Genomic DNA, 25,553 nt, shown 5'->3' with positions numbered 1-25,553 from the left:
TCATTTCCTAAACAATTCTAATAGCACTGTTCATCTACTTCCAGGACTCTGAGGAAACAACAGCCATTAGTGATAGCAAATATTTATTGAGAGCTGTGAAATGTTTTTTATACACTTGTCATCGCAAGAATCAAAAACTTAAAAACAATTTCAAAGAAATCACATTATTGGCATTTGATCAAAATGCCTCCATTACAGGAAAGTCCTTGGACTCGTGTGACATGACAAGTCTTAAACTCTGCTGTGAAGCTTTACTGACAGGGGTGAGAAGAAGTTACAAATGGAAGGACATTTCCCTTGGGGTACACTAATTCATTTCAAGAGCGTCTAGAAAGACAGACAGTGTGGGGAGAGGCAGGGGACGGAAATACTCCTTGGCTATTACAGAAGGCCAAGGATCCTTTGTTTAGCTTATTGAGTTTCCCCCATTGCCCAGTATTCACTAAATATAGTCTAAACATCAAAACAAGAAAAACAGAAACAAAATGAAAACTTCAAGCCAAGTCTACCTAACTGCCATTCTGCTTTACCCAACAAGGACATTTTTTATGATACCCCATCATACTAATTTTCAGAATATATGTAACAGATTCGTGTGCAATAATTTAATATTTTGAGTTGATCCTCACAGTAGGCTTACTGTTATTATGTTCAGGTGCACATCAATTATAATACATTAATACCTTGGGCTTTTATGGGATTAATAAAACATTTAAATATATTGAATTGTGAGATAATTCTGATTAATTACTAAGGTGTTTTAACTTTTAATACAATTACATTGAAACATAGAGTCAAAAGACTTTGCTTTTCTTCCAGATATATCATTTTTTATAGACGACTTTTCCTTTAATTATAACATATTCAATTAGTTCGTGATGACCTCCAAACTGGTAAATCAAATGCTCCCATCTAGAAAGAAATCAAATACTACATCAATGCATGCAAGTCTAAATGACCAATTTGTCAATAAATATTAATGTAAAGCTTTCTTTACGTCCAGTCATTAGTATTTGGGCTTTCTTTGAAATAGCATATAATTAATTGGCCTATGATAAGTTGAATATTGCTTAATAATACCATTAAGTATTTGATTACAAAATATTCGATTCACTAAGTGCTGCACAAACGGAAGCACCAGCATTATTTTCAGGCAATAGAGAGCGCAGTTTATGACCTTGGAGAGGAGAATTGCAGGGCCGCTGTGCTTGGCTGAACAGGATTCATCAGGACCCTCACAGGGGTCCAGGAGCCATGGGATTTACAACTTTCAGATTTAGAGCAAGTGAGACACAAATTGTCAAACGGGAGGTCCAGTTGAGATGAGCTGGGACCCAGCATCAAGGAATTGAGAACGCCTCAATCATGGGAGAGGTAGAGGAAACCAGGAACGGGAAAACTGAAGCAAGGGTTTCAGGTTCCAGGAGGGATGACAGGTCAGAGAGGTGACGATCAGAACGAGGACAAACCAGCAGGACACGCAGGGCCCAGTGCAAGCAGGGACCCAAGACCAAGGGGGGAAGAGAAACACTCCAGAGGGCACAAGTCCAAAGTCGGCGCTAGCAGGGGAGAACCTGGGGACCTAGAAAGGTGTTAGATGAAGAGACCTGAACAGTTAGTTCACCTTGCAGTTTAGGATTTGTACTAGCTAGAAAGGAATGGAGAAAAGGGGAATTGGATAGTTTCTGAACCCAGACAGAGCTTGGAGCTAATAATTAGCAGAAAAGGGATTGGAACCAAATTGACATAATACAGTGAGCATAAAATAAAAGAGCCACGCTGGGAGAACGCTCACCTGGATGAATTGATGATAATGAGATCTCCCTGTTTGCCAACTTCCAAAGATCCATGGGTGTGAGATTTCCCCAATGCGTAAGCTGCATTGATGGTGGCAGCGGCCAAGGCCTCGGTCATGGTCATTTTCAAGTTGACGCAGGCCAAGTGCATGACCATCGGCTAAAAGAAAAGTGTTGGCAGAAATGAACAAAACGGGAAGTGCTTACTGAAGACAGTTTTCAACACAGCACAACAAATCAGAGGAGTTAAAGACATAGATAGAACTGGCTAAACTGGTATATGGGAAGATGTAAATGTACACGCAAAGGATAGTAGTAGGCTTTGAAAATGATCTCTTTGTTATAGAGATTACCCCCCGTGCATTGAAAATTTATTTACAACTTTTCAAGATAGCTTTCTAAGTGAGGCTCACTCCACCTTTCCTAAAATGTCTTTGAGCTTATGCTTCCAATTTTTTTCGCTCTAAGAAGAGAAACGGGTTGTAACCCCTAACCAGAGCTGCTTAAGGCTGAATCAAAAAATAATTCAAATAGAACCTCCTCACCCCTCTCAATGCCTGGACTCATTCAGGTGGCACAGAAATATACAACTATGCTACCCTCTCCACCTGTTTTCCTTGTTTCATAGGAAAATATCTTTAGATCTTTTATAAATCTTTTTATTCTGGGTTAAAATGCTAGATCCATCATCTGTTAATTTTTTTTTTTTTTTTTTTTTTTTAATGAGAGGGAGGAAAGGAAGGAAAGACAGAGAAGGAAGGAAGGGAGGAAGAAAGGGAAACATTTTTAAACATTTTCTTGTTTTATTATATTTTGTTTGTTTGTTTGTTTTTTACATGGGCTGGGGCCGGGAATCGAACCTGGGTCCTCCGGCACGGCAGGCAAGCACTCTTGCCCGCTGAGCCACCGCGGCCCGCCCATGTTAATTTTTTGTTGTTGTTTTCTTTTAAACTTTTTAAATTGTATAAATATAACATATACACAAAGCAAAGAAAGAAAAAGCAATAGTTTTCAAAGCACTCTTTAACAAACAGTTACAGGCCAGATCCCAGAGTTTGTCATAGGCTACCATACCATCCTCTCAGATTTTCCCTTCTAGCTGCTCCAGAACATTGGAGGCTGGAAGGAATAAATATTTTTTTATCATCACAATTGACTTTTTTTCCCTTTTTTGTAAAAAACAACAAATATACAAAAAAGCAATAAATTTCAAAGCACAGCACAGCAATTAGTTGTAGAACAGATTTCAGAGTCTGGTGTGGGTTACAAATCCACAATCCTAGGTTTTTACTTCTAGCTGCTCTAAGATACTGGAGACTAAAAGAAACATCAATATAATGATTCAGCACTCATACTCATTTGTTAAACCCTACCTTCTTTGTATAACTCCACCATCACCTTTGATCTTTCTCCCATTCTTTAGGGGTATTTGGGCTATAACTATCTTAACTTTTTCATGTTGGAAGGGGTTGTCGATAATATGGGGTAGAGGAATGGAACAAGCTGATATTCTATCTCTTAGACATCTTCTAATAGTTAGTGAAATATTTTAAAATTCTCTAAGCTTGGTAGAAGTGTGATGCTCTGCTCAGGAAAATCACATTAAAAATATTTACCATTGAAAAGCAATATGCATTAGGGTTGAAATCACTGCCCAGAGCAACAATTACGCCTTCGTCTAACATCTTCCTGGCTCGAGGTTGCTTCAGCCTAAGAAGGGAGGGAAAAAAGATGTCAGTCTCTAGAGTGGGCATTTTTGCAGAGTAGATTTGCAGAACGGAAGAGGGCGTGGGGCTCCGCAGCCCCTTTGTGTTTTGGAAGAAGTAACAGAAACTTAACATTGAGTGATTAGTGGTGGAGTCAGATGAAACCCTATGACTCCCGATTTTCATCATTCAAAATGACCTGGCTATGGCTAACCTGTTTAAGATCGCCTGTCTCGGCACTGTTCATGTCGATTTTGAGAGGCTTGGAAGGAAGGAAACCGCAGCCTCCACATTGTTTGTAAACGTAACAAACTTTTTGCCACTCCCAGATATAAATATTTAATGAGATGAAAGTAATGCAACCCTTATTAATGTCTATTTTGCAGTTTCTGTTTATTTCCCAACCTTTGTTTGGTCTCAACATTTTTGTAGGACCCAGAATCTAATGCATAAAATGTTTATTCTTATTCCTAGATCCAGCAAATCTGGGAATCTTCTTGACCTCCCTGGCAAAACAGAATTCTTTCTCTAGGGAAAAACCCAAAAGTTATCACCTCTGGAAACCCTTTCCAACCATCCCTGGGCTCCCACAGCTTTTTTCCCCCCACAAATGACATGTTTTAATAAAATACACCATTCTATTAACATGAGCTGAACAATCAAAACCTTTTAGGTAGAAGGTAATGTTTGATTTAATAAAATGTGTCAATGAAAAACAGATTTTTTTTTGTATGCTGTATGGTGGGGTCACATTTCATTATTTTTCAGTGTGAGTATCCCGTTATTGCAGCACCATTTAGTTGAATTTTTTTGTTTGTTTGTCTGTTTTTTGAGAAGTATATGGACTGGGAATTGAATCTGGGTCTCCACATGGCAGGCAAGGACGCTACCACTGAACTACCCTTGCAACCCCTTGAAAAATAGATTTTTTAAATTTCTAACTTTTATTGTATAGTATAACATATCTACAAAGCAAAGAAATAAAACAGCAATAGTTTTCAAAGCACTCTTCAAGGGTAGTTAAAGGACGGATCCCAGAGTTTGTCATGGGCTACCGTACGATCCTGTCATATTTTTCCTTCTAGCTGCTTCAGAATATAGGAGGCTAGAGGGCTTCAATATTTTTTTATCATCACAATCGGCTTTTTTTCCTTCTTTTTTTGTGAAAAATAACATACATACAAAAAAAAACAATAAATTTCAAAGCACAGCACCACAATTAGTTGTAGAACAGATTTCAGAGCTTGACATGGTTACAATTCCACAGTTTTAGGTTTTTACTTCTAGCTGTTCTAAAACACTGGAGACTAAAAGAGACATCAATTTTATGACTCAGCAGTCATATTCAGTTGTTAAATCCTGTCTTCTCTGTGTAACTCTACCATCACGTTTGATCTTTCCATCCCTCTTCTGAGTGGTGTCTGGGCTATGGCTGAAAAATAGATTTTAATCTAAACTTTCATGGTGAGAAACCATGCGTCTAGATTTGTCATACTTCAAAAGACTATGATTTAAACAAGATCAACCTAGAAGAAACAAAAAACTCAAACTCAGGAAAAAAAACTTACTTTTAAAATTTGTAAAATTCTTACAGTTTATGAAAAACACTCAGTTCCACAGAAGTTAGTTCATTTAACTAAACTTTAAAAGTTTTTCTTAGTTCTCTTAGATATAAAATTATTATATAAGGAGACAAAATGTGAAAAGGGATGCGTAAGGAATGTTTATAGTAAAAATTATTATTTTATATAATCTCTTAGATTACTTTCTTTTTACCTTGTACCTTATTAAGCATTACACTGAGTCAATTTTTCTGTTTCTCATATTTCTTTGTTATATGTCTTGCATTTCTTTTTTATATATTAATTATTGAAGTAATACATGTGCATGGTAAAACCTTTTTACAATCTGTAAGTAAAATAGACAATTACAATCTGCTTTTACCCTTAATTACACTCTCCTCTAAAAAGGAGTCACTTTTAACATTTTATTATGTGTTTTTCTCTAAAAAGTTATATGCATTTTTGAATAAAGATCTGTGATATGATTGGTAAATGATTTTTAAAGCCATTCATTATATTTTCCTGCCTGTGCATGATTTTCAATTGCTAAAAAACATGTTGATGTGCTAGATTTGGTCTGAAAGTAAATACAACTTTTCAAATCTGTAGTCAATTCCCCAACTTCTATGACATTCTTCAAAAGCATCAACCTTCTCAAGACAATGAATATTGCATTTTGTGCCCACCAGCCTTTTAATTTCAGTGTCTGCAATGTGAAATGTGGGCCTCTGTGTTTCGTGGGATCATAAGAAACAACAGACGAAGGTACTGGAACCCTTTTCTTGTTAGGGACAACATTGCATCATGTTGCCCTCTCCATCACCTGGATTAACAGCAACCATCCCAGATCCTGTCAAATTCGCCAATATTTACTCTGGAAATATCAAAAATGCTGCAACGGTGCAATGCAATGTTCTCTGAAGAACTCTTAAATACTTTGGCTCCAGGAATTTCAGCAACAGTTCTACTGAGTAAGAAAAACTTTGCTTTGTAAAAAGTTCTCGAATCCCAAGTCCACTGGCCTCCACACCAGCTATGCTGTGTCCCCAGTCTGCAAACCATCTCCTCTCACTGCTCTTCCTCAAAAGGGAGAACTATCCCGAGTCCACTCTTGCCATTAAGAAAAGAATCCGGATGCTTCTTTCACAGCTGCTGCCTTGTTCTTGATGAAATGAAATGTTGCAGCTCACCCACTTTTCCTGCCAGTCTTCCAGAGTTAGCACTCAGCTTTTCTACACCTCATTATTGGGGTACTTGTTAATTTCGAGTAATGTTCTTGCATCATTCATAGTTTTGTAGACACCTGTGCCTCCTAAGCAGATATCTCCAAACCACTTTTTGATTGGCATCAGCAACCCAGAGGTCCTTATCTCTATTTTGGGGGGGCTGGTTAGATTTTCCATAGAAAGAGCTTCTAATTCCTGTGTTAAGGACCACACCCTCCAGGCATGATCTCTTCAGCAGCCTGCACCCTGCTGCCTCCCTTAGCATTTTATATTCCTCCATTTTAGCAAGCCCTTGTCACACCAGACTGCTGTGTATCTGTTGTTTCCTAAAGATGACACTCGCCCTATGGACCAGTTCTGCCCACTGGACGTGAAATACAGGTGCTGAGGGAGCCCTGGCTCCTACCCCAAGGCTCCCCCCATCAGGATGGCTTCACAACCCAGTGTGGCCGGCTGGTGCCCTCACTGACCAGGCTGTTCAGTACCAAGAACCCTGTCCCCAACACTGGAAAGCCAGGCAGCCCTACGGGTCACTGTCAGGACCATTTCTGTTTGTAAGATTCTGCTTTGCCTCAGCACCTAGCCTTTGCTTCCTGCTAATTAATGTTTTCCCTTGAATGAATGTTATGCTTCTTATATCCTAGGTGAGGCCTAAATGTAGCAAAGAGTAGAATCACTTTATAGCTGTGCCTGGAATTCCTATGCTCTACTGATGTTTCAAATAAAGACCACTTAAGTTTGGTGTCCAGGCCCTCCACAAACCTTCTGTTAGGGCCTCATTTCCCATCACTGACCTAGCAGAACCCAGCACCCCAGCCAGGGGAGTTTTCTCTTTGTACATTTCTAAGCTTGCCATTCTCCTGGCCTAGAATATCCTACCTGCCCTATACCGGACTGAAATGCATTCACACCAGAAGACCCAACTGAAATCTTGCCTATTCATGTGCGATTTTCCTGGACACCCAACCAGAAGTGACAGCTCTTCACAGAACTCCTATGGGTCTTACTGTCTGTTCATTTATCACACTTCTTATACCGAGACTTCAAGTTCCATGACGGCAGGGACCGCATCTGTCTTATCCACCATTGCATCCCCATACCTGCTACAGAGCCTGGCATAAGCAGCTGCTCAATCGATATTTGCTAAAGGAATACTTTAATTTTTTAAAATTATTTTTCATAACATGCATTTTTTTTCCCTTCCCAAAATACAGGGCCTTTTGGGGTAGCCCTTATTAAAAGAGTAATAGTCTCTTACATATAGTGCTCAATAAAACTTTGTGGGTCGTTAATTCAGCCAGTCATTCAAAGGCATTTAATAAGTATATTTAATAACAGTATACACTTATTACAGTACACACTTATAAGTGTATACAGTATACAATTATAGTTGGCTCATCCTTAAAAATATATCTAAAATCCAACTAATTTGTACAACTCCCCTGCCACCACGCTGGGTCCACGTCAGCACTGTCACTTTTCCAGGCATTGCAAGACCAGCCTAACCGCTTTTCCTGCTTCTACCCTCAGTGCCCTAAAATCTGTTCTCTGTACAGCAGACAGAGGAATCTTTTAGAAAAACCCTCCGGGGATTTTCCATGGTTTCCCAGTCCACCTCATGGACTCAAGACCCTACAAAATCTCCCCCTCCTTTTCTGACCTCATCTCTACAGTCCCTTCCTTGCTCATGACCTCCTGGCCTCACTGGCCTTTTCCTCAATCCATCCGGTACACACCCACCACTGTACCCGGGGTCCCCATCTATCCAGAACGCTCCTCCTAGATCTATAGCTTCTGCTCCATCCCCTAGATATGACTCACTCCTGCACTATCTTTAGGTCTCTGCTCAAATAGCATCCTCCCCCAGCTACCCTATTCTGTTAGCCTTGCTTTGCTCTTCTTCACAGCACTTAGCATCATCTGACATTTTATATATTCATTTGTTTGCTTGCATATTGTCTATATCTCCTCGTTAGAATGCAATCTCCTTGAGGACAGGATTTATTTTGCTTCTTGTAGGCTCCCGAGAGTGCCTAGAACAGTGCTATGCCCTTAGTACATGTGTTGAGATAATGAATTAATAAATGCATAGGAGTACAGAGATGATTCTTACCCTCAAAGCATTCCCAGTCTATGATTTATCATTTGCAGGACCACTTAAAATAATATTTTTCAATGCAGAGGATATATGAGAGGAGGGGGGGATAAGGGCAAAAAAAGAGAGTGAGGAAGGGGTGCAGCTTAAAATTTCTATGCTGGGTCATTCTGATGCCTTCCTCTCCCCTTCCAGGTAGGGGAGAAAAGTAAGGCTTATAAAAGGGAGCTCTGGAGAAACTAAGGTAAGCAATTATTCAATAAATTAAAACATTCTATGCAAATATACATAAAACACGTGATTAACGAGAGCACTTAAGAGGCATGAACCAATGGGTATCCTGGAAATCAGTCACAAGAGTTCAGCCAGCAGTAAGGTCTCTGGTGGCTCCTACATCAGAACAGAAAAGCACAGGCCAGAGAAGCCCACGAGAGGAGAGAGGCACCCTACCACTTGTCGGCACAGTCTCCAAACAGCACACTAAGCCCATCTTGGGACAACAGCTGGGGACAGCTGCCGCTGGCACAGGGACAAAGTTTAAGTCTTTTGATGTGGAACTGCTCTTCAGTTTCACAGTCTCAGATTTTTGCTCCATCTTGAGATATTCCAGATGAGATGGAGGAAGTCTTTTTTTGGTAAGGCAACCCCCAAATACCTTAATCCTCGTGTGGCAGAAAATTACCCAGGTTAAATATTGATTGTTAGCTGGGATTGAAGACTGTCGAGATTTGTAAGAGAAGCGCTTGGTCATACCAAGAAGAGTTGTTGCGATTTCCTGCTTGTAGTCTAGACTGGTCTGCTCCCTAAGAGGATAATAACTATAATGAAAACGTACATTGAACTATAGTAATAATGGTATGTGTGTATGTGTCTGAAACCATAACAAATTTGAGAAAAGTTCTGACATATTTTCTCTCATCCTTCTTTTAAAATTTAAGTGAAGCCAGGCCTTTCGGTCCCTAAGGCAGAGTTTCTCAGCCTTGGCACAGCTCACCTCTTGGGCTGGGTAATTATTTGTGGAGGGCTGTTCTATGCGTTGTAGGGTGTTTACCAGCACCCTGACCTGTTCAGTCTGGATGCCAGTTGCCAACCCACCCACTCCCAGTTGTGGCAACCAAAATTGTCTCCAGACAATTGCCAAATGTCCCCTTGGGGGCAAAATCCCATGGGTGGAGAACCCTGTCCTAAGGTCACCATCGCAGGAGAATCACAGGCTCCACCCCCACCAAGGCCATGAATGCCCATACCTAGTCCTAAGAGAAAACAAACTGTCTCCTGGTTTCTGGCCTCTCAGACCACAGGCTTGGCAGCTGTTTTGTAAGTGGTGCAATGGAAAAGGTGAGAAGATCTCAGGACTCATTTGGAGGAATTAGGACAGCAGCACTTATCAAAGACGGACTAGGTGTATTCAATCCATAAAACGCATACAGCAGAATCCCTGGGAGGAGTCTATAAACTGTACCTCTACAGCTCCTCTTTCCCCCTACATCCCTAGGATTTATGAAGATTATGGTACACAAATTAGGTACCCAGTCACACCCTTTTAAAAAAAAAAAAAGGCTTATTCACAGACAGTCAGAGAGAAAGCCATGGAAAACAAGAAGCTGAAATTTAATAGAACCTTGGAAGAGAACTGGGATGCCAGAAGAGGCCACCATGTGCCTCACCATGTGACAGAGGAGCCAAGGAGCACCAACAGCCAACCCCAGAACACCGAAGTTTTTGGGGAGAAAGCATTGCCTTGATGGTGCCTTGATTTAGATATTTTTCCTGGTCTCAAAACTATAAGCCATTAAATTCCCGTTGTTTAAGCCAACCCACCGCCTGGCACTTGCTTGAACAGCCAAGGAAATTAAAACTGTGTGTATAACCTTCCACCCAGCATTTCAACTCCTAAGAATTTATCCTAAGCAAGTAATAAATAATAATAATAGGATGCAATGAGGTATGTTCAATAATGTTCACTGCAGCATTGTTCATTATTATAGCAATAAGTTGGGAACAATAAAAAAAAACAGCTTATTCAGATTCTGAATATTGCTAAATATCCTGAACATCTTAGGTATCTTATGAAGCCTTTTTCATTGTTTCCTGATTATAAAAGTAATGCTTATTGATTTTACTCAAATTGAAAGAATTTCTAAAATTAAGAAGGAAGAGAAAGAAACCACTCTTTCCAATAATGCTACCTTTAAAAGTAATTTTGGTCCAAGCCCCTTTCTCAGTGTAATTCACTTAGAAACATCATTCCACAGTTCCTACCCCCATGAGCTAAGTTTTCCTGATCTGCATTTTTAATGGTGTTTAGGGGCAGTGAAACAATGGCTAGGCATCCTGGAAGTCTGGGTCTGCCTGGCTGGTGCTTACAGCCCTCCTGTAGGTTGTGAGAAAGGACCTCACCTCAGCATGTAGGCAGTGGTGGGAAGGAGGATGGCAGAGCATCTGGCCGTTGCCATGGCAGCGATGCCTTCATCACTTACTTCTTCCAGATGGCTGACCGCCTGGGCGCCCAGCTCAGCCCCAAGCTAAGCAGGATGTGCAGAGAGAGAGAGAGAGAAAGACTGAACAAATGCCACAAACAATCACTAAGGACACACCAAATTGTTTTTTCCAGAGAAAGAAAATAGCACTCGATTGGCAAGCACGAATCTCAAAATGGATAAACTGTTTGTAACAGACATTCATTTAAAAAGTAGCTAATGCGTTATTTCAGAAAACAATTCTTAAACACAAAACACTTTCTGATACGCTTCAGATGTACTTTCCAAAACAGAAAATTCACAAGATTGGAATAAAACTTTGAGTAATGTAGCTCACCTAATCATCATAGCATCATAAAAACACAATAAAGAAAGGTATCTTGGAATGCCATTGCTTTCAGTGAAGAAAAGGCAGTATTTAAATTTTGTAATCACATGCATAATTTGAGAACATCTGCTGGAGTTTGATTTTCTCCAGGTGAGAAGTTTGGACTGGATTGCTAAAAGATAACCAAGAGGAGGCAACATTATGATGATAATGGAAGCAGGTGTTAAAGTTTATTTATTTTCACCATATGCTTAATAACACAAATTTTCATACAGGCACACACACACACACACACACACACACACACATACACACACACACAAATGCCCCAGGCTGAAAGGGGCATTGACAGGAAAAGCAAGTTGACTGACATTTCACATTGCACCCTGGCTCGGGTAGGCCGTAACACCAACCAGGACAGAAAAAGCTCAACGGCAGCCTGCACAGGTCTAAGAGGTTTGGGGGTTGGGGGTTCTAAGGATTCTACGGCTCCCAAGATAAACTGCACTCCTCTGGGTAAGTTTTCTCCTGACCTTGGAATCATAGAGATGGCAAGCCCTCACTTCCAAGTTTGACTTACTCATTCTGGGTATGGCAACTATCTCTTTCCATGACCAAGCGTAGTCAGTTGACCACCAGGTCTACATTCATTCAATGAACATTTAACAAATAATTATGTACTGAGAGTCATCCACAGACCAGGCACTGTGCTAAGCCAGGGGGACTCTGCTGTGCAAGTCACGGTCCTGGTTTTACACCCCAGGAAGAATCATACAGTGATGGTAAGTATGGGGAGGGGTCATGACCCACTCGTGGAGGGCTTTGGGAAGGAACCCCAAAGCAGGAGAGCTCAGATTACAGAAACAGTGAGTTCAAAGGCAAGGCCATGACGAAGGTACTGAAAAACAGTTTATTGTGGCTTATTCATGGTGAGAGGGTGGAGGAGAAAAGGGGAGGATGGAGAGGTCCTGGTAGGCCATTTTTGGAGTTTGGAATTTATCCTAAGAGCAACAGTAAGCCTTTAAGTGGTTCTAAGCAAAGCTGCAAAAGGACAAGATGCACTGACAGAATGAGTTGAAGGGATGGTTGCAAAGTGGAGGCAAGAGTAGGAGCAAAAAGAACAGTTGTTGCAGGAATCCAGGTGAGGGCTGATGGTGATTTAAATTAGGCGATGGGGTGAAGAGCCATGGAGCTAAGGTATTTAGGAGGAGAACTGGGAGGACTTGGTGATTGGTTGAAGTGTGGTAGATAGGATGGGTAAAAGTCAAGAATGATGTCCAAGATTTTGATTTAGATAACAGATAGATGATTCATTCACCAGGGCAGGAAACACAGGACTGGAAGACTTGGAAGTGATATTAGGAGATCGAGCCAGTTATGCTGTGGTAGAGGCACCTATGGGGGATACTGGCATCTGTGTTTATCCCCCGAGGGCAGCTGTTTATATAGTTCCAGGGCTTAGATGAGCCAGACTCCCAGCTCTAGGGTTTCCGCTTGTTCTGTGATATCCTCAGTGTCTGGAACACAGCAGATATTCAACTATTTGTCGAAAGGATGAACAAATGAGTCTGGGCGAGAAATACAGATTTGAAAATCATCCTGCGGCTATTAAAAGCACACTCCACCAAAATTCATCTGGATGCTGCCACGTGAAGATCCTAGAGGCTCTATGTGATATTAACATGCTCTGCAAGGGTGGCTTTGTGCGCCAACCAAAATGTTTTAGATTTTAGTTAATGAGCCCACAGAGGTACTTTTCTTTTTCTACTAACAATGCCAGCAGATGATATCAGATCTACCTGATCAGCAAAAAGGTAAGTTTCCAACAGAATTCAGGGTTTCCAAGGCTCAACTGGACCAATCTGCACATTGTTCAAAAAAATTTTTCCCCATTTTCTATCTTTCCAGAAGCCTACTCCAAACTGTGAAAAACCAACGGAGCTTTCCATAGCATGTCACTTGAAGAACACAAAGGAAAAACCAGCATACCTCAGCAGCCTTCAGGGGGTGGAGTTCATCCCCATGGAAGTTAATCTGCAGCCCTATATCTTTTCCACTTTGAAGAATCCTTCGGGTGGAGTCAAGATCAAAAACTCCCTTCTCACAGAACACATCTATATTGTCAACGTGCATCTTCCCACTTCTGCCGAGCTCCTGCAGCTTAGGGAGGTGGTTATTGACAATGTCATCAGCAGCTTCAGTGGCAGTTTTCCCTCTGAGAGAAGAAAATGAGATCACCACAGGTGAATTAAAAAAAAAAAAAAAAGAATTGGAGAAAGGGTCATTTAGCCTTTGGAGAACTTGAGAAACAAGTTAAAGCTTTAACAAATTAAAGTTATAACTCAGGTATTGACCCTATACACAGAGGCCAAATGGCTCACCCATTCTAGCACCCCTGTGTAGGCTTTGGAGATGCCGCAGGTCCACCTGGCTGAGAAACTGGGGCTTCTGGACATGGATTCTCAGAGGTCATCCCAGCTGCTTCACTGACAACCCAACCGGAACCCCTACAGTGGGGCCCAGGCATTACCCAACCCTTTTCCTTCTTCCACATGTTTTCCAGAGCATCTGTGTAAGGCTTCCTGTCTCATGAGTTGAGGACATGGGGAAGGAAGATCGTAGGAGGCTCTAAAATTCTAGGTAATTATAGGTTAGTTAGGGCTGGGTTTTTTTTTTTTTTTTTTTTTTGAAGTCAGATTCAGAGCTCTACCGCAGGCTGGCTGGGAAACTTGGGACACCTTATTTAGCTGTTACTTGCCAAGCTCTGAGTGAGCCTTAGGCTTTATCAGCGAGATTAGAGATGCAGATCTCAGAGACTCACTGGCAGGTGGAAAACATTTCTGTAAACTTTCAATTTTGTGGTTGGCACATGGGAGGCTCTTACACAGGGAAGGGGTTGGGGCCAGGAGCCGACAACGAGACTGGGACTTATATATGTTGACTCCAATTTTCAAGACAATCATATAGGATATTTTGTTAGTTCAACCTATTTTATAGATAAGTGATTCATGTTCAAAGAGTTGTTATGCCCTCTATAAACTGGATGAAATGCAGGTCTGGTACCATTTCAAATCCTGAGAGCTTTCAACTAGGCTTCTCAAGCTTTATTATCATACCCTGCATATTTCATTTGAAGAAAAAATAAAAGTACTGTTTCCTATGTATCAATTGTCCCAAGAGTCTTAGTGCAATTTTAAGCCTTAATAATTTCAGAAGCATAAATGTTAAAAACCTCCAACAAACATCACTGGAAATGTATGCATGTTTCTCTTTCTAGAGAGTTTTGTGTATTTTTATTATACTTTAATTTTAATTTTTAGTTACTCAAAAGATGGCAAACACTGAGTGAAGCAGATTAACATTTAAAATGTATCAAAGTACACAAAACTAAGTAAGTGCAACAGAAACTCAATAATTTTTTATAATTCCAATATATTTTCCAATAATTTTTATAATTCTCTAGCACTTATATATCTAAAGTGTTTAAAGCTTAAAATTTCACTAAAACTTTGGGGAAACCCTGTGCATTAGCAAGTCTTGGAACTCTTTTGTACCATTCAATGCTGAACCCATAGGCTTTCCTGCCCAGTAATTCCAGAACCAAAAGATTAGATACCAGTGCACAAGGGGACAAAATTCTTCACAGTAAGGCCACATGGGAGAAACTGTTCAGCTAAAGTAAAGGCTAAAAAACATAATAATAAAACAAAAATGGCTGCTGCTCAGTAAAGAGATGAAAAATGGCTGCTGCTCAGTAAAGAGATGAAAACGAAAAACTCGTCTGAGTCGGACTTCAAGGTTTGATCTATCGCCTACAGGTTATTGCTATTAATCTCAAAATGCTTTTATGCTAGTTATCACAGGAAACGATTTGAATTCTTCTCTATGATTTCAGAGAAGCTTAAGGGGCCATTTCTTTTTGTTATTCAAGAGCTCCGAACACCTCATCATTTAAGAACTCCTGGGTTTGCTGTGTTCCCTTCCTAAAACCAAGAACTGGACGCCTTTCCAAGGGGTCCTCTTTGCAGGGGCTGCAAACTACTTCCTGCGCCTGCACCTCCCGGGGAACCCCCCTTTCATGCCCAGAGCCCCGAGTTGTAGCCCAGGCCCGCTCCGCCGAGCAATTACTTGGGCACCGCGTGAGCCCCGCAGTAAGTGGCCGAGATGCCGATGTCCAGCTCCCGGCGGGCGCGCTCGATCACGCGGAGCATCTTGAGCTCGGCGTCCAGCGTGAGCCCGTAGCCGCTCTTGCACTCGGCCAGCGTGGTCCCGGCGTGCAGCATAGCCCCGAGCCGCTGCCCCAAGGAGCGGAAGAGCTCCTCCTCCGAGGCCTGGCGCGTGCACTCCACCGTGAAGTGGATCCCGCCGCCGGCCCGGTGGATGTCCATGTAGGTGGCTCCTGCCAACTGAACGCGCACGGTCTTAGCCCACATCCCGGGGGATGGCAAAACGCTTAACGATCCCTAAGGCGGGGGAACCCACCCGACGAGAAGGATGCTGGGGCCCTACTGTACCAGCTGCTGGTCCACGGGGGAGGAGGTCTGGGGAGATGAGAGTGGGGCGCTGGTGGTCCCCAGGAGATGGCAAGTCACCAAGTCGTACAGAAGTACTCCAATATGTTAGCACCCCAGGGGGCCAGCCGGTACCACTATACCCCAGCCCTCCCTACAGCTCTGAGCCCGCTGCAGGAAACAAAGCTCCGGCGAGTGAGAGACGTCCCCTGCAAGGTATCTACTCTCCGCTGGTGTGACCAGGACAGGCTTCATCTCAGTATTTGGTCATGACGGTTTGGGACCTGACCTCAGACTAAGAAGAAGGCTCTCCCTGGGCTCCAGTTACCGGGGGCAGCAAAGTGGGTGCAAAGGGTGCAGGCCTGGGGGTCTCCTGGCCAGGGTTTGCATGGGAGTCCTGCCATCAGCCGGCTGGTGACTTTGGTCAGCTCCCCTCCCTTCTGGGAACCTCGCTTTCCCCATCTATCGAATGAGAAGGTTGGACTCCAATCTCTAAGGTTGCTTTTGGCTCCGAAATTCTGTGATATAATAAAATAGTTTCAAAACTGCTCTAGGTTGTTGAGAAAGCTACACAATAGCTGGAGAAAAACAAAATTTTTCTTAAAGACTCCTATTGAGCTGTTGGGATGCACACCCCCTCTCTCTATTAACTGTGTGAAATGGCTCTAATGAGGGATTTGGGCATTGGCTCTGGCTAATGTATGGCTAACAGAGACTATATATTAGGGTTCTTAATAAGGTTCATTTTTCTGAAAAACAAAAACAAGAGAACAATGTAAGACTTATTTTTGCATTTAGTGATCTATTTTTTCAAGTGTAACCTTGATGAATGGTGATTTTCAAACTTTCTTGGGCCCCTTCAAAGGCGACTAGGGTGGTGAGTAGCCATGGGGGTTGGGAAAAAGAGGAAAAATTACAGGTCAAATCTGTTTTAAATGGATGACTCAGCAGCCAAAATTTTTGAAAGCTGTTACATTTAACATGATTGCTAGACCTGTGCAGAGTATAAAGATTTGGGGTAATTATAAATAAGTTAGTTTTGTTGGAGTTTATTTTCCACAGTCCGGGTCAATAAAGATATCCATTGAAAAGAAATATAGACATGTTGCCAAGGTGGATGGCCTATAGAAAAGACTTGCCTGTCTTCGTGCTTTATTTCTACTTGCTACCATTTATTATGGTTACCTTCATTGCGAACTCGTGAACTCTCTCACCGGCCCACACCGGATGTGTGTGTGCATCCACCAAACCTGTAATCAATAAATCAAGTCATTTTAAAGTTAAAAAGCAGATAGCATTGCAGCAGCCATCAGACCATGCCATCTTGCTCTTGGGAAAGCATGATGGGGGTCGCCCTCCAGCGTGGAGGAGCATGGAGGGGAAGAATCCGTGTGGTTTCCTCAACAGAGAGTGATAAATGCAGATGTGCTGGTTTGCAAGGATATATGTACCCGAGAAAAGCCATGTTTTAATCCTAATCCCATTTTGTAAAGGCAACCGTTTCTTCTAATCCCTATTCAGTACTGTATGTTGGAAACTGTGATTTAATCAAAAGTGGCTGTTCAACTTTTAGCTGGAGGCATGTCTCCAACCATTTGGGTGGGTCTTGATTAGTTTATTGGAATCCTATAAGAGGGGAAACATTTTGGAGAAAGTGGGAGATTCAGAGAGAGCAGAGAAGAATGACATAGCAGAGAGTTCATCAACCAGCGACCTTTGGAAATGAAGAAGGGAAACGCCTCCCAGGGAGCTTCATGAAGGGACACCAGGAGAGAAAGCTAGCAGATGACGCCGTGCTCGCCGTGTGTCCTTCCAGCCAAGAGAGAAACCCTGAACTTCATGGGCCTTCTTGAACCAAGAAATCCTTCCCTGGATGCCTTTGATTGGACATTTCTATAGACTTGTAATTGGGGCATTTCCTCAGCCTTAGAACCGTAAACTAGCAACTTATTATATTCCCCTTTTAAAAAGCCGTTCTGTTCCTGGTCTATTGCATTCCGGCAGTTAGCAAACTAGAACACCAGAGGAAGCAAAATGCCTGCTTGCACGGCTCATCTCAGTGGCTCCCATGGAAGAGGGTGACGCCACATGATGAAAAGGAAATAGAGCTCCGTTTGCTCAATAATTCCATGATCACCAAAAAGGCTTTTCAACCGATATGCCAAACCCATTAGTTGAGTAAAACCAAGAACTCCATCACCAAGGGGTAATCTGGGTGTGAAAACAGAAAACTACACGCTCCCCTCCCCTCAACTTTCAGAAGGAAAAATACAAAATCAGAAATATGAATCTTTTTTCATGAAACATTTTAATTAAAGAGAAACTATAAAGCAATCTCTTAGAACTTTTGTTTATCCAAGTACAATTCAGTGAAATGTGTCTGACCAGAATAATTAAAATACTTTATGGATTAAACGGCTCATTAGCATTGAACTAAAAGCAAAAGTCCCTCCCTATTCAGATTGCTTTTTATTATATTCTATTTTTTCAGAAGTTTCCACCCTTAGTCTCCTGACCTTTAAGTTCCAGAAGCTGTCAGATATATGCAATGAGTACTATTAAATTAAACCCTAACACCTGTTTGTGTAGAACTTAAAACTTGGTAAACTGGTTTCAGATGATTACAAGGAACCATAAAATATAATGTAGACTATAACAGCAGCATAATGTTATAGCAGCATAACAAAATCAATTTTGTCGTGAATCATGAAAAATATAAATGAACTGCAGGGAAATCACTAAAGTTTTTGTTTTTTTTCTTGTGTTCTTTTCTGCCTAGAGCTAGGTCCTCTGTTTCACACTTAGGAATTTAAAGTACTTTTCTGGTATTTGAGACAGCAGCTTGCCCTGTTTTCTCTCTCCTATGGCAATGGAATAATAAAGTTCTTCTGACAGTTTTTAAATCTAAACACCACACAGATGGTTTTTCTTTGGTATGAATGGAAGGCAATGGAGTGAATGAATGGGTTTGATTCCAGGTTTGTCGTTTCCCGGCTTAGCAACCTTGAGTGAGATATTTCACCCCTAAACTTCAGTGTTCTGATATTTAGCATGTGGCTAATGACAGCTACCTTACAGGAACAGCTATGAGGATTCAACATGAACTCAGGTTTGTAAAGCAGGTAGACATTTAATGGTGAAAATTCAATAAATGGTCATTATTTAATATTAAATAATTTAATAATATTAAATATTAAAATTAAATAATATTAAATAATGATCATTTATTGAATTTTATTCAATAAAATTCACAAATTTTATTTTTGAATAATAAAAGGACACAAGAAAAAAAACAAAAACTTTAGTGATTTCCCTGCAGTTCATTTATATTTTTCATGATTCACAACAAAATTTATTGAATATTAAATTTTTAGAATATTATTTGCTAAACCCTATTTAAACCAGCTGCTACCCTTTGTCCTTGCATCACCAGCAAGTGCTAACCTGTTTTTCAGAGCTTTACTTAAAAAGAGGTAAGTACCTGGTAAGATACATTTTCCAGAACAGTCTATTCTTTCTTCAAAAGTTTCTCCAGAAAACTGTTTTTGGATAGCATCGGCAGGACCTATGGCTTCTATAAATCCATCCCTGAAGAAAAGATAAGAAAACCAGTTACTAAAGTTTAGGGAAATATTGTTGAGAAATGTGACCAGTGATTTTAAAGACGCTATTGGGTAACTTTGGGGGTTAATCAGTCCCCAGTCAATGCATCACCAGGCTGAGCCCGTGTCGTTGAAGAGTGACTCTATCGACATTCAAGACACAAAGTCAAACCACGTGTAGCAGATATTGCTGGATCTCCCCCAAGATCAATTTTCCCTTCTCCCACAGTAACAAAAACCTAATTTTTAGCTGGACCCACGGCCACTCAGAATAGACGACACGTCTCAGTCTCCCATCAGCCAGGTGGGGCCAGTAAACGGAAATGTTGGAAATGCTGCCTGGAATCTTCAAGTAACCTAAGCACAAAGGTAGTGCAGGCCGTCCCCTCTCGGTTCCCTCTCCCTTCTCCCCTGGCTGGATCGTGGGCACCGTCACCAGACAGAGTGGCCGTCCTGGTGAGGAGGCGGTGTGGGACCAAAGGCCATGCACAGAGGGCAGGGCAGAAGGGACCTGGACCTTAACTCCACCAGCTCTCCGGACCGCCTGCCCTTCACTTTTACACGGGACAGAAATGAGCTTTCATCACGTTTCAGCCACGGCTATTGTGAGTCTGTCACTAACTGCAAATTAGTGTCACCAAAATTGAGATCCAGGGCTATAATCCTGAGAGCTGGAAAATGCTGCAGAAAGCAGGGACATTCAGACATGGGACTGAGGAGATCTGGGTAACCCAACCAAATAAAAGAGTGGAGAAGGGTAGATACTATGAAAGCAAAAGAAGTAATGGCTGTGGGGTCATGGGGACAGAACCGGAAACTGAGGGTTGAAATTCAGCGCAGTATCCTGATTTAATACAACTCTTCATCGATGACAGCTTTTCCCTGGTCCTGCCATTTCAATTAGATAATCCATCCGATTTTCAGTGGATTTGGTGGTGGGAAAGATCAGCAGGGTTGGAAATTGATCCTGGAATGGGAAAGGACAAAGAGAATTCTCCCCACTAGGACTATTTCCCCCCTCTTCTATCTCACGTGGCATGGAACTGTCTAGGCCAGGAGCCACCAGACAAAAATATGATCAACTGTTTCATGCAAAGAGCTGGTGACTGGACACTGCTTTACGAGAGGTTCTTTGTGTTTTGACAAGATCACACGTAAGAATTAAATCTCTAATGGCCTCAGTCTACACTGGGGAGAACTGTGAAGGCACTGGGCTCTTCTTTCTGAACTCTGCTACTCACATGATTATCTGCCTTCTCGAGAACTTTGTCAGATTCCTACTTGACGAGTTTGAGACTAAGCCTTGTATACAATGCGTGTTATTGAAGGAAACTAAGTAAAAACATGTCCCCAAAATGATATTTTTTTAATGTAGCCATATATTTATGATATGGTAAACTTTCATAATTTATTATTACTAAGTGAAAAAAAAAAAAACCCAAGGTACAAAAGAGTATACAGAGTAAGATTTTCTTTTCTAAAAAAAATTTTATTTTTATGTGAATCTTGCTGCATAGGAAAACATCTAAAGATAAGCGCCTAAATGTTGGCGGCAGTTCATTGAAAGGTAGGGGTTTGAGTGACTTTTTCTTTTATCGCTCATCTGTATTTTCTCACTTTTTCTACAGAGAACATATATATATATATATACATACATATATTCTATGTACTTGAGGGGAAAAAAGAGCAGGGTAGTATTGCAATCTTTTTTAGTAACTTTCTATTCTGAAAAGTTCAGGAATCAAAATAGTACAGGATCTTCTGAAAGTCACAAAGCAAACCCCTACTCTAGAAGCTACGACACAACCATCATGGTGGAAAGCAATAATGACGATTTAACGTGCAATCTGCTTCGCCCCTTTTAATTATATTCAGATCTATAGCTCAGTGCTGTTTATTGTGTTCAGTGTTGTGCCACCGTCAAATTACCAAAATATGTCCATCACTCCAAATAGGAACCTGTACATTTGAAGCCTTAACTTCCCATTCCCTATTGCTATCCAGTCCCCTGGTAACTTACCGTCCAGATTCTGAGTTTGTTTATTCTAATTGTTTCAAAACAGTGAAAACATACAATATCTGTCCTTTTGTGTCTGACTTATTTCAATCAACATGACGTCTTCAAGGTTCATCCACGCTGTCACGTGTTATCAGAACTTCATTCCTTCTTGCAGCTGAATAGTCCATTGTGGGTATTTACCACACTTGATCTATTCATCAGTTGATTGAGACTTGGGTTGCTTCTATCTTTTGGCAACTGTGAATGCTGCTATGAACATCAGTGTGCAAATATCTGTTCCACTCCTTGCTTTCAAGTCTTTGTTCCATTCTGTTATACTTAACAGAGGCTCTGCTGGGCCATATGTTAGTTCTATGCTTCATTTTCTGAGGAACCGCCAAACTGTCTTCCACAGTGGCTGCACCAGCTTACACTGCCACTAGCAATGAATTAGTGTCCTATTTCTCTGCATTTTCTCCTGCACTTGTTACATTCCATTTTTTAAAGACAGCCATTTTTTTAGTGCAATTTTATTGAGATATATTCACACACCATATAATCCATCAAAAGTATACAATCAGTGGCTCACAGTATTACCATATAATTGGGCATTCATCACCACAATCAATTTTAGAACATTTTCATTGCTGCAAAAATAATAATAAAAATAAAAAGAACACCCCAAATATTCTATACCCCCACCCCACCCCCATTATTTATTTATTCATTTATTTTTGTCTTTACTCTAATTACTCATATGCTCATACACTGATTAAAGGGAGTGTCAGTCACAAGATTATCACAATCACATCGTCACACAATAAAAGTTTCATAGTTATATAATCATCATCAATAATTAAGTCAACTGGATTACAGTTCAACTGCTTCAGGTATTGCCTTCTAGCAGTTCTAATACACTAGAAATGAAAAAGTAGTATCTATATAATGCATAACAATAATCTCCAGAATGACTTCTCCACTCTATTTGAAATCTCTTAGTCACTGAAGCTTTATTTGGTTCCATTTCTTTTCCCTCTTTTGGTCAAGAAAGCTTTTTCAGTCACATGATGCCAGGGCCTGGCTCATCCCTGGGACTCCTGTCCCACATTGCCAGGGAGGTTTACACCCCTGGGAGTCCTGTCCCCTGGAGGCAGAAGGGTAATTAGTTATTGACAGCAGCTATTTTAATTGGGTGTGTGTCATGGTCAGGTTCATGTCTCACCTTGGTCAGGTGTGGTGCCCATTTGTCTGGTTGGGCAAGTGCTGGCCTGTCTGTTGCAATGAGGACAGTTCATAGAATTAAATCATGATCACATTGGCTGCATCCACAGCTGATTCCATTTGTAATCAGCCAAGGGGAGTGTCTTCTGCAATGAGTGACACCTAATCTAATCACTGGAAGCCGTTCAAGGAGGATTCAGAAGAGACAGGTTCTCTTCCTGCTTTGGTTGGAGAGCCTCTCCTGTGGAGTTCATCCAGACCCTCCATCGGAGTTGTCAGCTTCACAGCCTGCCCTGCAGATTTTGGACTCTACGTTCCCATGGGGTTATGTGAGACACTTTTATAGATTTTATATTTACGGATATTTCCTGTTGACTCTTTCTCTAGAGAACCCTAACTAATACAGTGTGAAATGGAATCTCCTTGTGGTTTTGATTTTCATTCCCTGATGGCTAACAATGTTGAGAATCTTTTCATGTGCTTTCTGGCCATTTGTATATCTTCGTTAGAGAGATGACTGTTCAATTCTTTGGCTCATTTTAATCGACTGTGTTTTTTTGTTAAATTGAAGGATTTTTAATATATTCTGGAAATTAATCCTTTATCCAGATGTTGTTTCCGAATATATTCTCCCATTGTGTGGGCTGTCATTTTACTTCCATGATAAAGTCCTTTGAGGAACAAAAGTTTTTCATTTTGATGAAGTCCCATTTATCTACCTTTTTGGTTGTTGCTTATGCTTTGGGTATAACGTTTAAGAAACCATTGCCTGCCACAAGGTCCTGAAGATGCTTCCCTACATTTCCTTCTAGGAGTCTGACAGTTCTAGCTCTTATATTAAAGGCTTTGATTCATTTCGAGTTGATTTTTGTATGTTCCATCTGATTCATTTAGCGGCCTCTATGAGGGAAGACAAAACACCCATCAGTTTTTCCTTCACCATTTTCCATTTTTATCTCCCTTCTGAAGTAGTAAAATAAATGTCTCTCAGGTATGAATCTATGTTTTCATTCTTATTTGTTTCTTAGACATTTTCATCTTGATTTTAGCCTTTGAGTGGGACACTTGTCAAGTGGGTGACAGTTTGTGCTTCTCTTCCCTCTCCTTCTGGGAGGTTCTTCAAGATTAGCTACATTCAAAACACACACATACACACACACACACACACACACACACACACACACAGGTAGCAACTCAATTTGAGAATGAAATACCCTTGAAGACCCAGTTGAATAAATGTAATTGTGGAATTTAGGCCCTGGCAGACAGCGATGAAGATATTTTTAGGAACGGGGAGTTTCTGATACCCCTCAAATAATTTTTATTTTCCAAGACTCAGTTTTTTGTGTCTATAACACACAGGGGATTCACTACCAGTTGATCTCACTGAGATTCAGTCTAATCAGAAAGCACATGAAAACCATCCATTTCCTGGCTTTGAAATGGAATCTTCCTCTCCTCCCCAGCATCCCTTCCACAGATGCATGCCCGGCCTGCTCGCTCCCAGTCTGCCAAAATATAAGCAGGATCAAGTGATCACTGAACAAGACTCACATAAGGAAAGTAATGTGAAAAAAAATTTTTTTAATCATTTAAATAATTCACCCTGGAAACACCTTGTTACCTTAATTCATACAGATAATGAAGTTGGGAACATATTTTAAAATAAGCTGAATCACTAGATAATTATTTCAATTCTGTAATTATTTTCCATATCTAAAACAGGATGATAGTAAATGAAAATAAAGCCATAATTCTGTCCATAACTAGTCACATTTGAAAAGCAAAATTCTAACATTCCTGAAAATTACTTTCAACCTAGTAAATCCAGCAAACCGTATGAACCAAATCAAAGGTGCTCAAATGGAAAAACCACCTTCCACATCGCAGATCAACTCTCTCCTGTTTACCTATTTTAACTGGTTCTGACCTGAGCACAGCTACAGAGACCATGTGTTGAAATGTAAGACTTCCTGTCATTCCTGGTGTTACTATAATTTGTATAGAGATCTGTTCCTTAGGGGAAAATTTTCTCCTCTTTCTAAGCATGTGTGCAATTCTGTTAACTGCTTTTAACAAACTGATTTTGACAGTGCGCTGGAAATATTTTCATCCCTTTATTAATTTAAGAAAGAAGGTGAAAAAAACCCCGTTCTTACACAACCACAAACAGCCTCAGGTATATGAGATGTATAGATCTCTTTGCGGAGCCGTGCTCATCTTGTGGGATTTCAGATCCATCCGAATCAAACTGCCATCCAACCCTCATCCCCATGCAGGTCGGCCTTCCTAACCTTTTCACCTCTGGCAGGAAGCTACCTCTGAAACTGTCCTCCTTTTCTGGTCGCCAAACCTTGATTTCTTTTCACGCAAAGCCATCCCCATCTAAACCTTTGCAGTGCTACTCAAACTGCAGTGTACAGAGGAAGAGGTGCTATTTTAAAATTTTGATGTCAGAATTCTACTATAAGAGACGCTGATTCAAAAGATTTAGGGCAGGGATCGGAAGTCTGTCTTTAAAAAAGCAACCTCAGGTCCTGCCGGCCGCGCTTCAGAAAGGGCTGTATTCTCGCAGCGGAGCAGGATCCTGGCGCGCGCCGAGGTGGGTGCTCAGCCTCCACGCCCTCCGCGCCGCGCGCCAGCCCCGCGCAAGTCGACGCGTCAGCTGCCGAAAAGGCGGCCCTGCCCGCGTCTCTCCCGTGGCGGAAAAAGCGCGCGAGCCCCTTCGCTGGGCACACGTTGCAGCACGAGCGGCTGCGCACGAGCTGGCTGAGCGGCCCCCGCACGCGGCCCCGGCGCGCGCCCACTTACGTGCCGACCACCAGGCTGGCGCCCTCCAGCACGGCCAGGCTGCGCGGCGCGGCCCCGGCCAGGAAGCGCTCCCCGCGGGCGCACACGAGCACCGCCTGCCGCGCGTTCTCCAGCAGGAGGCGGCGGCCGCTCGCCATGACGCCGCGCGCGCAGGAGGCCACGGGCTCGGGCAGCCGGCGGGTCGGCCCGGGACGTGGGCCGGGGGAGGGCGGACCC

The 25,553-nt window shown here is 41.6% G+C and overlaps 1 protein-coding gene across 1 annotated transcript; it reads right to left on the bottom strand.

Annotated features, from left to right (window-relative positions):
- Positions 1–70: 70 nt before the first annotated feature.
- Positions 71–25,485, bottom strand: AMDHD1 (amidohydrolase domain containing 1). The gene is made up of 9 exons (XM_077111696.1): positions 25,338–25,485; positions 19,186–19,292; positions 16,890–16,954; positions 15,322–15,599; positions 13,183–13,408; positions 10,786–10,910; positions 3,413–3,506; positions 1,796–1,956; positions 71–912 (listed from the first exon to the last, which is right to left on the bottom strand). Exons 1-9 carry the CDS (start codon positions 25,472–25,474, stop codon positions 825–827), a joined length of 1,281 nt encoding a protein of 426 aa, XP_076967811.1. The 5' UTR covers positions 25,475–25,485; the 3' UTR covers positions 71–824.
- Between the last annotated feature and the right edge of the window lie 68 nt (positions 25,486–25,553).

This window comes from Tamandua tetradactyla, chromosome 7, assembly GCF_023851605.1.
Source record: "Tamandua tetradactyla isolate mTamTet1 chromosome 7, mTamTet1.pri, whole genome shotgun sequence".
NCBI lineage: Eukaryota > Metazoa > Chordata > Mammalia > Pilosa > Myrmecophagidae > Tamandua > Tamandua tetradactyla.
Note: the sequence above shows the minus strand (reverse complement) of the source record. Positions and strands in the feature narration are given on the sequence as shown.

Coding starts and splice junctions, on each gene's coding strand:
- AMDHD1 (XM_077111696.1), bottom strand. CDS start 25,474: ATGGCGAGCGGCCGCCGCCTCCTGCTGGAGAACGCGCGGCAGGCGGTG. Junction 15,600..16,889: donor TTCACGAGTTCGCAATGAAG/GTAACCATAATA, acceptor GTGCGCGTTCAG/TTGGCAGGAGCCACCTACAT. Junction 10,911..13,182: donor ACCCCCTGAAGGCTGCTGAG/GTATGCTGGTTT, acceptor CATCCTGCTTAG/CTTGGGGCTGAGCTGGGCGC.